The sequence below is a fragment of the Eubalaena glacialis genome, chromosome Y (genome assembly GCF_028564815.1).
Source record: "Eubalaena glacialis isolate mEubGla1 chromosome Y, mEubGla1.1.hap2.+ XY, whole genome shotgun sequence".
NCBI classification, from domain to species: Eukaryota; Metazoa; Chordata; class Mammalia; order Artiodactyla; family Balaenidae; genus Eubalaena; species Eubalaena glacialis.
The window spans coordinates 6,890,141-6,905,810 of record NC_083737.1 but is presented as its reverse complement, the minus strand read 5'-3'; the positions used below and the strand labels follow the sequence as shown (position 1 = coordinate 6,905,810).

The following is a 15,670-nucleotide window of genomic DNA, read 5'->3' as shown; positions in this document are numbered from 1 at the left end:
CATGCAGGAGGCCCCGTGTCCCCTCGGCCAGCCGCCACCCACCTGCAGGAACGTGCTCCTCCGGAGCTCTGCGCACGTGATCCTCCCGGACCAGGACCTGTTGACCGTGTAGAAGATCCTCTGTATGACCTGTAGGAGGAGGCCCGTCGGCTGAGCACCGGGACGCAGGGGGCTGGGGGCCCCGCACGTGACTGTGCAGCAACCCCATGTGTGGTCCTGCAGGTACCCCGCCTGGGACCTCGCCTACGAGCTCCTGCCTGGCCTCACCAGGAGCTCCGCACCCGGGGCCGCAGGGCCCCGTGTCACCAGCAGAGGGCGACCGCACCTCACGTCAAAAGACGGTGGGGGGGAAGCAGTCCTGCCTCCAGCTGCAGGGAGGACACAGGTGGCAGGAGAAGCGGACCCGCTGCCACATGCGGGGGGATGTCCGGGTGAGATGGCCACACCTGAGCTGGGACGGCATGGGCACGCAGTTCCTGCGTGGCTGGGAGTCCTTCTTACACTGCGGGTGGTTTGAGACACTGCTCCCAATGCTTCCACGGACGCTCAACTGACCACAGAATGAAAAACGTTAACTTAAGGCCAGACAGTGACCCCTGCCCCCTGCACGGTGAGGCCCACCTTGGCCACGGGGCTTAGCTCTGCTTCCTGGTGAGAAAGCGGGCTGTGAAGGGCCATGGGTGCGGGGGCTGGGTGTCCGTTCCCTCACGGCGGGCCTGGAGCCCGGGCCTCAGGTGCCCACGGAAGCCACAGGGGCAGCGGACGCGCTCGTACTCACCGTGGTGATGTAGCGGGAGTGGAACTCCGACGCTTCCTTCAGGAATGCCAAGCCTGGGTGGGTGTTCACCACGTCCTGCACACGGGGGACAGGACACGGCCCTGGGATGTGCCGCCAGGCCCAGGATTAAGCGTGCACGTGTCCACTACCGACACCCAGGTTCACACATCCAGCCACAGAGCCGCTCACGCAGCGTCACCCCAGACACACGGTTACGTGAAATCACATCAAATTCAAGGATCACACGGAATCATCTGGGCCACGAGCTAAGGAAGCACGCCACCTGTCGCGGCCGAAGGTAACAATCTGACACGTGTAAATGTATAAAAGACCACCGTGGAACTCCACCCCAGGTTCTGAGAAAGAAAATTGGCGATATCCTCACTTAACAAAGCACTGCAGTCCCAGGAGCCCTTTAAGTCGCTTCCATTCAAATGGTTTGGCAACGTCGGTTACTCCGTGTTCACGTGGAACACGCGGGTAACCGGAGACCGCCTTCGATTCCCCTCTACAGGATGTAACAGACAGCGCTAAACAAAATCGTGTTTACAGGAACCAGAACGGCATCTGGAAATGAGCATTCTGCAAACCGCGAGCGGCCTCTCGTGGGCGGCCCGGCACCCGAAGGTGCGACTCCACGCTCCGCAGGCTCAGGTGTGCAGCTGTCCACACCGTCCTGCCTCTCACGCAGGTCTGGAGGGGCTGCACGGAGCCAGCTTCGGAGGAGCCCGCCAGCCCCCGGGGTGTAGACACCGGGGCGCGCCTGCGAGGAGGGGGCAAGGGCGTGTGCGGAGGGGAGGTGGGGATGGGAGGCGTGTGCGGCGGGGAGGCGGGGACGCACCTGCAAGAAAGGGATGAAGTCCTCCTGCGCCAGGGAGTTGCCGCCGGGGCTCATGAGCAAGTGGACGAACTTGGCCGCGTCATCGTGACAGCTCTGGAGCATCCTGGGCGACAGAGGGCACCCCAGCTACACCCCGCGCGCGTCCACAGGCCCCTCCCCAGACTCCGGGGTCGGGTGCTCCGTGAGGACGGGCACAGATGGACGGGGCCCCGCAAGGGACATGGTGCGTGCCGGGCACCCCCGGACATCCGTCTCCGTCCCTTACTGTCCCGGCCGCAGGAGCACCGGCCAGTGGAGGCAGAGGCACGGCCGGGCCACCACTCCCGCCCCGGGACTCACTTCCTCCACATGGCGACGAACTTGTGCACGGAGACGGAGCCCGTACGCTCCCCGCCGGCGCCGCAGAAGAGCGGCCCCTTCCAGTAGAGCGGGCAGCCGCAGGCCTGCGGGCGGAGGGGGAGGGGACACAGGGTTAGCGCTGCCCGAGCCCCCGCAGCGGCCAGGAGCGCACCGCGCGCAGACAGCCCGACCGCGCAGCCCAGCGCCTGCGCCTGCGCCAGCCCCACGGGCCTCTAGGCGGAGGGGCAGCCTCTCCCAGCCGTCACTCCGGAGACGCCGACGGCAACGGCGCTCCCGAGCACGCGGCACAGACCGCCTGCCGCAACTGGAGGCGGCACGTCGGCAGCTGTAGGGAGGCGACGACCACGTGCCCAGCCCTGGACGTGCAGCACCTCCGATGACGCGTCGGGGCGGCGTAAGCGACAGATACTCCTTCAGTTCAGAGTGTGAGGCTGTGACCCGGGCACATCTCAGGGGCCGAGGCGACCGCAGGGCTGGCGGCCACAGCTGTCAACGCAGGTGCTGACCGGGACACAGGCCCACGCTCTGAGCTTCCCTCCCGAAAACGCAGCAGCAGCAGGGCGGAAACGACAAAAGCTGAGAGAAGAGAAAAAAAGAGCAGATACGCAACAGAGGAGTCAACAAGGCCGAGTCAGCTCTTCGGAAAGCTTTTACGCAAGCAATTACCCCTCAGCAACACTCCTGGAGAAGCAGAAAAGGGAAACGCGCACTCCCCACGTCAGCGGTCACTGCAGAGCCCGCCAGCGCTGGACAGACAGGCAATGGACACTCCCAACAACTGGAGGCCAGGAAACGCGACAACTGCAGGCAAACGGGCGGACCCCTTGACTAACGGACGTGTTGAACCAGAACTGACAACGGACATCCAGACGGTTCTACATTTCAAGAGACCCAACCCGTGGCTTAAAGCCTTCCCACTAAGAAAATCCCAGGCCCAGCTTTAGGGAAGAAATCACGTGGATGGCACCCACACTCTTCCAGAGAATGGAAACAAGGGACATCTCCGAACTCCTGTTACGAGGCTGCACGTCCTGGACCCTGACACCTGTGAGGGGAGATCAGGCGCCCTCAGCTCCCAGGAACAGAGACGCCAACATCCCACACAAATCCAGGCCAGCAAATCGAATCCAGCAGTAAAAAAAAAAGTCACAGTAACAAACAACAGGCCAGGAAACTTACGAACAGAAAGGAACACAGCACTGTAATCAGGGGCGTTCACAGGAGCCCACGGCTCACATCTGCACGTGGGGACACGCGCTGGCCGGCTCTGCCCTGAGCTGGAACGGGACAGGCTCCAGCAGCAGAGATGGAGGAGGGGACGCTCGGGGCAGAGACAAAGAGGAAACTCTGGTAATTCACAAATACGCGATGGTAGGGAGAGTTCCGAAAGGTTTACGAAATACCAGAATTACACTAAGTCCCCCTACACACGAACGAGTTCCATTCCGAGAGCACGTTCCGAAGTCCAGTTTGTCCGTAAGTCCAACAAAGTCAGCCTAGGTACCCAACTAACACAGTCGGCTGCATAGTACTGTACTCTAACAGGTTTCCAATACTTTCCATGCAAATGATACATAAAAAACAAACACAAAAGATGAAGAAACATTTTTACATTTTTACAGTACCTTGAAAAGTACAGTAGTCCAGTACAACAGCTGGCACACAGGGGCTGGCATCGAGTGAACAGGCAAGAAGAGTTACTGCCTGGAGGAGGGAGAGGAGGTGGGAGATGGTAGAACTGAAGGATCGTCAGCAATAGGAGACGGAGGGCGAGCTGCAACGTCACTCGTGCCTGACGCTGACCGTAAGCACGTTCGCATCTCTAAAAGTTCGCAACTTGAAGGTGTGTACGTAGGAGACTTACTTGTAACAGAAAACCAGCAAAGCTGCGGGATCCCAGGACAATGTACAAAAATCAATTATATTTCCACACACTGGCGACAAGCAATTAGAAAATAAAAAATGTAACAGTGCCGTCTACGAAAAGCATAAAAGACATCAACCTACAGGTAAACGTAACTGAAAGTGCGAGACCTCTACAAAGGGAACGAGAAAGCGTGGCTGGGAGAAATCAAAGACCCCCCCCAAATGGAGGGACAGACCATATAGATTCCTGGACTGGACATTTAATGCTGTTGACACATTTTTGACCGGAAACATTATTACAGCCACAGGCGTTAGTTTCTGCAAAAATCTCCCAGTCAATAATGTGTTAAAATGTCAACTGTTCCCCAGACGACCCACAGATTCAACGCAAAGGCAATGCACACCCAGCAAGGTGTGTTTTGCAGAAATCAACCAGCTCATCCAAAGCCCACACGCAAACGCACATGACTGTCAAGCCTTCCGTGCAGTCACAGCAGTGAGGCTGTGCATCAGGGCAAAGAGGAAGGGACCAGTTTAGGGACAGACCCCCCACGTGCCACCCACCAACTCAGCACACAAAGTTGGCGGCAGCTCAGAGGGAACGATCGTCTCTAGTGACAGCCCAGCTGGTCGGCGGGGCAACTCTACAAAACCATGAGGGAGGGATCCCAGCCCCAAGCGTGGACGGTGAAACTCCAAACTTTCCAGAAGGAAATGTAGGAGATCGTCCCGATGCTGGAGAAGCAAAGGTTCCCTAAACGTGACTCAAACACCAAAACTCTGAAAGAGAAGGTGGGTGGACTGAACCGCTTCCCCACCAGAACTCCGGGGCAGACGTCGCCGAGGGCATAAAAACAAGCCGCAGACCAGGAAAACGTTTGCAGGGCATTATCCTGACAACGGGGTCACACACAGACTTCAAACTAAGGCGAAGGTACAGAAAAAAAGGCCAAGGGCCCAAGAGAGCGACAGGCCCTGCCCGGCCCTGCAGGGAGAAGGGTGTGAACACGGCCGGGACTCCGGAGGGAGAGGCAGAGGAAAGGCGCAAACCGGGTCCCCACAGAAGCCCACACGGGCAACGGCGCTCACAGGACCCAGGTCACGGGCATCTCCCGTGGATCGGGGAGGTGGCGGCAGAGCTGCCAGCAGATGGTCTGGCAGGACCCGAGCACCGGCCACGCACGCCCGTGGCCAGGGGCCGCCCTGGGGGAGACCGCCGGAGTCCGCTCCTGCCCACCACGCCAGGCCCAGAACGCGCCGGCGCCTTATCCTCGGCGCCCCGGGAGGGAGCAGCCCAGCTGCGCGGGAGCCGTGCGTCTGGACGCTCTGTGGCTTCGCGCACACGCTGGGGCGGGGACCACGGGGCGAGGCTCGGGCACAGTGCGGGCTGAAAAGCCTCTGCTCCGCGCAGGTGGGCGCACGTCCTGGGGCGACGGGCAGCGGAGGCCTCCTGCCAGGGATGCTGGCGCCAGGGCCCCGAGGGGGCTGTGTGAGCCGGGGCGCGGGGGGCACTGGCCACTCCCTGGTGCGGGAGGGCGCAGGCGGCAGGGACCGGGGAGCCAGGGACCTCGGTCATCCCGCCTGGAGCGCTCGCGCGGGCACGTGAGAACTCGCTGGACGGACTCGGGCGATGGCACCGTCCCGTCCCAGGGCCGTGCGTCCGTCCACCGCAAGGCAGGAGCTGTGCCCTTGCCCGTGGGGTGAAACCTGCATTCACGTCCCCGAACGAGCGGTGCCTGCACTTCCAAGCCCACCCACCCCACAGGCAGCTGGAGAGTCCATCCTAACACTTTCACCGTGACCTCCGTCCGCTACCTCTCAGGACCGTCTGCAAACATTCTAAGGGAACGGTAAACACCAACTCTGAAATCCAGAGGTACGAAGAAACGTGTTTAAAAATATGGTAAAACGCCACCCTGAAGGGAAAAACACACGACATGGTAAGGTTTTACAGGTCTATAACTTCCATCTAGTGTACGTGACGGGAGACCCGGGCACACGCCGAGGCCAGCGTCACCGTCAGGAGCAGCCCCGTGGTGACCCCGATCCCCTCCCTCACGCCCCTTACGGCACCCCCCGACCCCGCGCACACACGGAGCTCCCCGTCCGTCCACACAGCCTGTCCTGAACACAGCAGCATCTGGCTGGGGCCTGGGGTCTGGCTCGGCTCCCGTGGCACAGGGCATCTGACATCCACCCGTGCAGGACTCTGCGTGTGGACCACCAGCAGGTGCACGCTGGCCTTTGCCCGGCTCCCCCCACGGGGCTCCTGACCACATGGGGTCCCCTAAGGGAGGGATTCCCAGAGCATCTGCGCTCCCACCACGAACACCTGGTGCCAGGAGCGGCTTCTGCGCTGATATTTGGCCTCTGCCCCTGGCTCCGGACACGGAGCCCCGAAGTCCCTTGAAATCTCCTGGGGGGACGGGAGCCTGTTTCGTCGTGGATGGGGCTGTCCTTAAAGAGCCCACGCCATGGGTACCGAGCTGGAACTTTCAGCGCCCCGGCATTCTCTGCAGAGGGCGAGGGCAGAGGTGGAGAGAAACCTCGATCATGCCCACGGGATGAAGCCTCTGAAACATCCCCTGAAGGAGCGGGTTCAGGGGCCTTCCAAGCTAGGGAACAAATCCGCCGCACCAGGACAGAGACGCACCCCAACTCCACGGGGACAGACTGCTGCGCTGGGGAGCCCCCGACGCCTCACCCTGACGCCTCTTCTCCAGGCTGCTCACCGGTACCCCTCAGCACACCCTTTACAAGGAACCCTTTATGACGAACTGGTGTTTCCCTGAGTCCTGTGGGCTGCTGAGCAAACCGCGGAACTGCGGAATAGACGTGATCGTCTATTAGAATCTCCTAAGGAACCTGAAAAAGTGATCTGATGGGTGTGTGTCGTCCAAAGCCAACACACAAAAACCAACAGCAGGGGGGTCATGAGGGGGGTCGTGGGAAGCCCCGGAATCCAGAGCCAGACGGACACACAGGTGACAGCCTGGGACTCGGGCCTGGCGTGTGAAATGGGGGCAGCCCCGTGGGCTCAGCACCCCCCGTGCTAACTCCAGGCAGCAGGGCTCAGAACGGGACGAACTGCAGGACGCCCAGATCAAAGCCCACACGTGTGCCGACAGGGGCCCCCGTGAGCAGGGAAGGGAAGCAGAGACTGCCCTTTTCACGGATCAGCCGTTTGCCCCTTTCTGTGTTCACAGGAGCGGGTCCACCCATCTCGGGCACGCAGGCTCCTGAGAAGCACGTCTCCGGCAAGAACAAGGGCCGTGTCGCGATGACGAGAGAGAAGAAGGGGTGTGAGGACGGAGCTGATCTGGGGACAGGAGGGCCTCACACGACACAGCAGCCCACAGAGGCACAAAGGCCACGACCCCCAGCCCACAGCTCCCCAAGGAAACCCCGCACTCACTCACCATCGGGAGCCGCACCCTCTCCCGTAACTGACGGAACAGGCAGAACCTGCCGAAACGCCGGGACCTGGACACGCTCGGAACCCAGGGAGCAAACCGACACTCAAGGGCTGGACGACCTTCACGTGCGCATTTACCAAGACGACCACCCTCAGCCCAGAAAACAAGTCTCAGTACATCTGGAAGCACTGAGACCAGACAGAGCACCCCTGCCCACGACAGAACTAAACTGGAAATGAGTAACCAAAACATGTCTAAACAAGCTGCAGGAGCTGAAAATCAAAACAACGAAATTCTAAATAACGCATCAGCCAAAGGAGAAGTTACAAGACAAACACAAATGTAGTTTGCACTGAATGAGAAGGGAAAAAAAAAACACACAAAAAACCAAAAACCAACACATCAACAACGTTTGGGATGCCGGTCAAGCAGCGCTCGGAAGGAAGTTCAGAGCATTAAGTGCTTCCGCGAGCAAAGCAGAAAGGCTGAGTGGACAGAGCTGCCTCGTTGAGAAACTGCAAGGAGAACAGTTAGCCCTAATGTGAGCAGAAGAGAGGAAATGATAAAGACGGGAAATCAATGCGATAGGAAATCATTACAAAAAAGTTAGCAAAACTAAAAGCTAGTTCTCAGAAAAGATCAGCAAAATAAAAAACTTCCGGCCAAACTGACTGAGGATAAGGACAAAAGACACAAATGCCAACATCAGAAGTGGCAGAGGGACGTCAGTCAGTACAGACCCTAAACGTGTGGAATCTTATAAACAACGTGTGTCAATAAATGCACCAAGCCATGGGAGCTGGGCACACACTTGAAAGACGGGAACTACCCCATCAAACTCAATGTCCACAACCTTCCCAGGGAGAGAATGTCCAATCCCAAACGCTTCACTGTGAATTCTGCCAAACGTTTAACGTAAAACACCATCCCAGTTCTAAACACGCGGCTCCGGAAAAGAGGGCAATAACCCAACCAATTCTGTGAGGCCAGGCCACCCTGCTACCGCACCAGAGAACTCACTAGACAAGGCATCTCCAGATGGGCGTCTTTCCGGAGCCTGGATTTAAACCCTAACAAGACACAAGCAATCAGAATCCAAAAGCACGTAAGGAGGAAGAGACAGGATTTATGATGAAATGGGATTCATCCGAAGACGGAAGACGGCTTGAGGGAAGAAGAAAAGCCACAGGAGCACTCAATACATGCAGAAAAGCGCTGGGCAAATTTCAACACGCGTTCAGGATCTTACCCAGTGAAAGGGCTCTCGGCAAACTAGGTTCCTCAACCTGGTAAAGGACACAGGAGCAGCTGCAGCTCCCACGCTGCGTCTGCGCGGAATGACGCGCCCCAAGGCTGGGGGGGCGAGGGCCATGCTGCTCCCACACCCCGCGTCAACGTCCTCACGGAGGCCCAGCCAGCACAGGGAACAGGGCAGGAAAGAGGATACAAGACACGCAGATTACAGAGGAAACGGGGACACTCTCTTTATCTGCAGAGGATGTGATCGTCTACTGGAAACTCCTAAGGAACCTGAAAAAGTGATCTCATGAGTATGTGTCATCCAAAGTCAACACACAAAAATCAACAGCAGTTCTGTACACTTCAAGGGACAACCATGAACTGAAGCAAAATAACGCTACTGACAGTATCATCAAAGACATGAAACACTGGGTTATGCCCACGTATTCATACGTTTGAGGAAAGATGAACATGACAAAACGGTACTGAGAGAAATTAATGATGACTTAGAGTCTGAGAAATGCCGGGGTCATAACCCGGCAGACTCGATGTTGGAAAGGCGTGGACTGTCCCCAAATCCACCTACACACTCAAACGATCACAACCCGAATCCCAGCAGGCTCCTTTCGCAGGCGTGGGGACGGTGATTCTGCAGTTCACGTGGGAATGCAGAGACACCAGAGCAGTCGCAGCACTTGAGAATCAGGGAGAAGCAGGAAAATCAGCACTGCCAGACATGAACACAGCAGTGAAGCTACAGCAGCGGGGCCAGTGCTGTCCTGCTGTGACAGACGGCCCATCACCGACACCCAAGAGCGTCCAGGGACAGACTCACGTACGGCAATTCCCGTCGGAAGAAGGTGCCAAGGCAAGTCAGCGGGAGGACGAGGTGCCCAACGAGCGGGTCTGGGGCCACTGGACACCGTGTGCAGAGATGCACCTTCCCTCCTACCCCACATGTGCCAATACCCAACTCAGAGTGGAGCACAGACCTGAAGGGAAGAGTTACCGGAATCGGCCTTTAGAAGAAAACACAAGAGAAAAATCCTACTGGCCTTGGATTTGCCAACACTTCCCATCAAGGATACAAATGCATAAACCAAGTAGGGAAAAAATTTGAAAACTGGACACAATCAAAATGAAAAACGTTTGCAATTCCCAAGACTGTTACGAGAGCAGAAAGACAAGCGAACATTGGGAGAAAACATCTGCTACACAGTACCTCTGACAAAGGACTTGTATCTAGAATGTATGCAAAGCACATATAACTCAATAGTAAGAAAACACCAGATTTTTAAATGGGCAAATGATCTATCTGAACAAGCATGTCATCAAAGAAGACATACAATGATAAATGGGCACATTTAAAAGATGCTCACTCAGTACTGTTAGTCATTAGAAATGTGCAAGTTAAAACAAACTATCTCCATATACCCAATAGGATAGAGCTATGGTCTGAATGTTTGTGTCCCCACCCCACCCCGCAAAGTTCTTATGTTGAAACTTAATCCCTGAGGTGATGGTATTAGGAGGTGGAGCCTTTGGGAGGTGATGAGGTCATGAAGGTGGTGCCCTATGAAGGGGATTAGTATCCTTATAAAAGGGACTCCAGAGAGCTCCCTCACCCCTTCTTCCGTGTGAGGGCACAGCAAGAAACTTCTGTACCCCAGAGGACAGCCCTCAGCAGAACCAGCCCTGCTGACACCCTGATCTCGGACGTCCAGCCTCCAGAACTATGAGAAGTAAACTTCTGTTCTTTATAAGCCACCCAGTCTGCAGGATTTGGTACATCAGCCTGAACCAAGACAAATGGCTACAATTAAAGAGAGAGAAAAGCAAGCGTGCTGAGGATGCGGAGCGACGGAAACCCACGCATGCTGGTGGGGATGCAAGATGGCGCAGCTGCCGTGGAAATCAGTTGGGTGGTCCCTCAGTAAGTCAAACACAGAACCACCATATGACCCAGCAATTCCACTCCTAGGTATGTGTACACACACACACACCACCGCCCACCGCCCCCCCAGCCGAAAGAACTGAAAACGGGGCCTCACACAAACACTCGTACTCAAATGTTCACAGGAGCACTGCTCACGACAGCCAAAAGGTGGAAACCACCCAAACGCCCATCTATGGATGACTGAATAAGCAGCATGGGGTCCAAGCACCTAATGGAATATGACCCAGCCATGGAAAGGAGCGAAGCTCTGACACAGGCTACCACGTGCATGGACCTTGAGGACGTGATGCCAAGTAAAGGAAAGAAGGCAGACACAGGACAATTAGTGTATGGTTCCATTAACATGAAATACTTAGAGCAGGCAAATCCACAGAGACAAGAAGCAGATGAGCGGTGTCAGGGGCTGGGGGAGGGGGAATACAGCGACTGCCAAGGGGCCCAGAGCTTCTTTTGGGGTTAGGAGAATGTTCCGGAACTAGGCAGTGGTAAGGGTCGTGCAACACTGTGTGTGTAGTAAGGCCTCTAAATTTTAGATTTTAGAATGGCTAACGTGCTGATAGATTTTTATGTGAATTTTACCACAATTAAAAAAAATAAGTACCTACTGTGTGATTCTATTTACATGAAGTTCTAGGAAACTCTAACTGATCCACAGCGACAGAAAGTAGACCAGTGGGGGCCTGGGGCTGGGCCAGGATGGACTGTAAAGGAGCCAAGTTGGGGGGAGGCTGGAAATGCTTCTCATCTCGACTGTCTGCATAGTCTCACGGGGATTCACACACATCAAAGCTCACCAAATGGTACACCGCAAACATCTACTGTTTACCTCACATCAGTTATACCTCAAGAGAGCTGCCAAAAAAAGAAAAAGCTGCTGATGAGAAACAAACACATAACCAGGGACTGAACATAATCGTTAGGGAAATGAGACACGAAGCCACAGTAAGTGACCTCTGCACGGGCACCAGCTCGGCTAAAGTTAAAAAATATCAACACCAAGTGCTGACGGCTTACAGAGCAACTGGCGTCTCACACACTGCTGGCTGGACACACATAACGGACAGTCACACTGGAAGATGGTTTTACAGTTTCTTATAAAATTAAACATAGAGTCACCAGATGACCAAGCAATTCAACTCTGCAGCATTTCTCACCTCAGAGAACTTGCAAAGGTGTTGCACAAATCCTGTGTACAGACGTACACAACAGCTTTATTCATGAGACAAAACTGGGAACAACCTTTCATCCACCAGTAAACAGATACACCAAGGGACGTGCGTGCACAGAATGCTACTTAGCAGTAAATGCTAAGGACGAACATTGACAATTAGGCTGAGTGAAAGAGGCCAGAAAAACCCAAGACAACCCACCACATGATCTAGAAAAGGCAAAACAATAGCACCATAGGGCCAGGGAGCGATGGTGAGGTAGGCCGGGACCTGGGACCCTTTGCTGCAGGGCTTGCACATGGACAAACGTCTCCTCCAGCAACAGATACAAAGAAACTATAAGGGACTAAAAATAACTGCACACACGTGCAGCTGGGGCAAATTATGAACAAGACACAAAAAAGTCAGAACCTAACTGTCACTTCTGCAGTGCCAGGAGCAAAAGCAGGGTCCTGCACCCATGATCCCTGTACATGGCACCACCAAGGGGGTAGGCAGATGCCCAAGCCACTCCCTCTGGCCCAACCCACTGATCAAGGAGTCCAAGGGACGTCCCTGGGTTATTAGTGTTCCCTACCTTGCCGGTGATGTGGATCCACAGGGGTGAACATTTATCAAATTCTGTCAAACTGTATACTTAGAACTGGGGAGTCTTACTCTGTGTCAATTATATCTCAGTAAAGCTGACTGAAAAATAAATTAATTGTTCAATTCAAGAAGCTGGAAAAAAGTGACAATAGAAAAAATGTAAGAAAGTAACAAAAATGAAAGCAGAGGTTCATGAAGGAGATGAACAAAAAATTAAAGTACTCAATGAAGCTGACAGATTCTTATCTGAAAAAATATAAGTTAACCTCTAGCATGACTAGTCAAATGGAGAGATAAATAACCCTACGAAGACAAAGGGTCAAATGTGCAGATTTGATGTTCTTGGATTGAAAGAATCGATACTGCCAAAATGAATATACTACCCAAGGCAATCTACAGATTCAATGCAAACCCTATCAATTTACCAATGGCATTTTTCATAGAACTAGAAGAAAAAAATTTTTAATTTATATGGAAACACAGAGACCCCCAAATAACCAAAGCAATCTTGAGAAAGAAAAACAGAACTGGAGGAATCAGGCTCCCTGGCTTTGGACTACACTACAAAGCTACAGTAATCAAAACAGTATGGTCCTGGCATAAAAACAGACACACGATTCAATGGAACAGGATAGAAAGCCCAGAGCTAAACCCATGCACCTACGGTCAATTAATCTATGGCAAAGGAGGCAAGAATATACAATGGCGAAAAGACAGTCTCTTCAATAAGTGGTGCTGGGAAAGTTGGACAGCTACATGTAAAAGAAAGAAATTAGAACACTGTGTAATACCCTACACAAAAAAAAACTCAAAATGGATTAAAGACCTAAATGTAAGACTGGATATTATAAAACTCTTAGAGGAAAACAAAGACAGACACTCTGACATGAATCACAGCAGTATCTTTTTGGACCTAGCTCCCAGAGTAATGAAAATAAAAACAAAAATAAACAAATGGGACCTAATTAAACTTACAAGCTTTTGCATAGCAAAGGAAACCATCAAAACAAATAGAAAAGACAACACACAGAGTGGGAGAAAACATTTGCAAACGAAGCAACTGACAAAGGATTTATCTCCAAAATATACAAACAGCTCATGCAGCTCAGTATGAAAGAAAACAACCCAATTGAAAAATGGGCAGAAGATCTAAATAGACATTTCTCCATAGAAGACATACAAATGACCAAAAAGCACATGAAAAGATGCTCAACACTGCTAACTATCAGAGAAATGTAAATCAAAACTACAATGAGGTATCACCTCACACTGGTCAGAATGGCAATTGTTAAAAAATGTACAAACAATAAATGCTGGGGAGGGTGTGGAGAAAACAGAACTCTCCTACACTGCCAGTGGGAATGTAAGTTGGTGCAGCCACTGTGAAGAACAGTGTGGAGGTTCCTCAGAAACCTAAAAACAGAGTTGCCATGTGATCCAGCTAACCCACTCCAGGGCATATATCCAAAGAAAACCATAATTTGAAAAGATAAATGCACCCCAATGTTCATTACAGCACTATTCACAATAGCCAAGACATGGAAGCAACCTAAATGTCCATCAACAGGTGAACGGATAAAGATGTGGTACATACGTACAATGGAATATGACTCAGCCATCAAAGAGAATGAAATAATGCCATTTGCGGCAACATGGATGGACCTAGAAATTATCATACTAAGTGAAGTAAGTGAAACAGAGAAAAACAAAACCATATGACATCCCTTATACGTGAAATCTAAAAAAATGATACAAATGAACTTATTAACAAAACAGAAACAGACTCACAAACTCAGAAAACAAACTTATGGCTACCAAAGGGGAAAGGCAATGGGGAGGGATAAATTAGGCGTTTGGAGTTAACATATACACCCTACTACATATAAGACAGATAATCAACAAGGACATACTGTATAGCACAGGGAACTCTACTCAATGTCGTGTAATAACCTAAGTGGGAAAAAAAAATTCTGAAAAAGAAATAGATTATGTATAACTGAATCACTTTGCTGTACACCTGAAACTAGCACAACATTGTATATCAACTATACTCCAAAAGAAAACAAAAATTTTCAAAGAATCATATGGGAAGATAAGGAAAAGCTTTAGAGTAATACATTTATAATCATGACAACGATTGTTTTAGAAAAAAACATAAATGACCAAAATTGACCCCAGAAATTAAAACCCGTAAATAAAGCAGTAACATTAAAGGAAATTAAAACTCAAAGAGGAAAATGTGGAGGAAAGCGATCACGGTGGAGGAGGAGAAGGACGTGGAACTCACGTCCTCCCACAAATAATGAAAAATCCACCTGCGTGTGGAACAGCTCTCACCGAACACCTACTGAACGCTGGCAGAAGGCCTCAGACTTCAGAAAGGGCAAGAAAATCTCCATGGAACCAGGCAGGGCAAAACAAAGAAGAAGAGAAAAAGAGAGAGAGAGAAAGGAATGGGGACTGGACCTGGGCCCCAGGGAGGGAGCTGTGGAAGAGGAAAGGTTCCTGCACCCTGGAGAGTGCCCTCGCTGGCAGGGAGATCAGCCTGGACGAAGGGGGAGCTTCAGGGCCTCAGAGAGAGCACAACAACAGGTCTGCAAAAGGCGACGTAGACAGTGACCTGCACAGACGGTGGTCACTGCTGCCCTGTGCGCCCCAGACTGAGACACCCGTCCACTGGGGCGGGCGGGGGCTGGGTGCTGAAGCTTGGGTTTCAGAGGTCAGACTCGGGGAGAGGACGGGGGTTGGCTGCGCGGAGACATCTGGAAGGGGCTGGAGTGTGGCAACGGAGGATGAACGTGGAAGAAGCCTGGGCCCCCCCAGAGAGGCAAGGCACGATTGTTGAGGGAGGTGCAAGGGGAACGGCAGGACCACCAAAGAAGCTTCTTTCCCCAAGCGCGCACGCTCTCAGGCAACAGCACACCGCCTACACGAGCCCCGGGGTGGGCGTGAGCCACCGCTGCTGCGAGAGACGAGGGAGCAGGCAACAATCACTGCCCCCGCCATCCCGGGAGCAGGCCGGCTGCCACTGTACCTAAGAGACCCGCGAGTAGGTGCCAATCACTGCCCCCGCCAGCACGGGGTCCCAGGAGGGTGTGCGGGCCACCGGTGCCCCTGCTGAGAGACCTGGGCACAGGCGCCAATCACTGCCCCTGCTGGTAGGGGCCCCGGGAGTGCGCACGGGCTCCGCCCCTGCACACCCCTATTAAGGGGGTAACAGCACGCACACGCTGAGGAAATAGGTGGCAAGCATCCAAACTAAAAGCTGCCCTTGTGCCAAACACATTAAGCCCATACAAGCTACACAGGGACAGTCCCACATAAAACAGCCTCCCAAGACTACAATACATACTTGTTTCTCCTAAACTCACAGAGTAAGAGAAACGTAAGTAAGTACAAGAAGCAAAGAAACCACTTGCAGTTAACAGACCGAGAGAATTCCCCTGAAGGGACAAA

General features: G+C 53.3%; 1 protein-coding gene across 5 annotated transcripts in view; it reads right to left on the bottom strand.

Moving 5' to 3' along the window:
* Nucleotides 1-15,670, bottom strand: part of LOC133082910 (serine/threonine-protein phosphatase 2A regulatory subunit B'' subunit beta) — a 67,147-nt gene that overhangs the window by 11,749 nt on the left and 39,728 nt on the right. For all 5 annotated transcript variants that reach the window (XR_009699080.1, XM_061179584.1, XM_061179586.1 and 2 more), the window contains exons 3-6: nucleotides 1,959-2,062; nucleotides 1,620-1,722; nucleotides 779-853; nucleotides 43-129 (exon numbers count right to left, since the gene is read on the bottom strand). Coding sequence is in view for 4 of the 5 variants with exons in the window: in XM_061179584.1 (XP_061035567.1) it covers nucleotides 43-129; nucleotides 779-853; nucleotides 1,620-1,722; nucleotides 1,959-2,062 (369 nt within the window). In the remaining variant the exon portion in view is untranslated. The remainder of the gene's footprint in view (nucleotides 1-42; nucleotides 130-778; nucleotides 854-1,619; nucleotides 1,723-1,958; nucleotides 2,063-15,670) is intronic.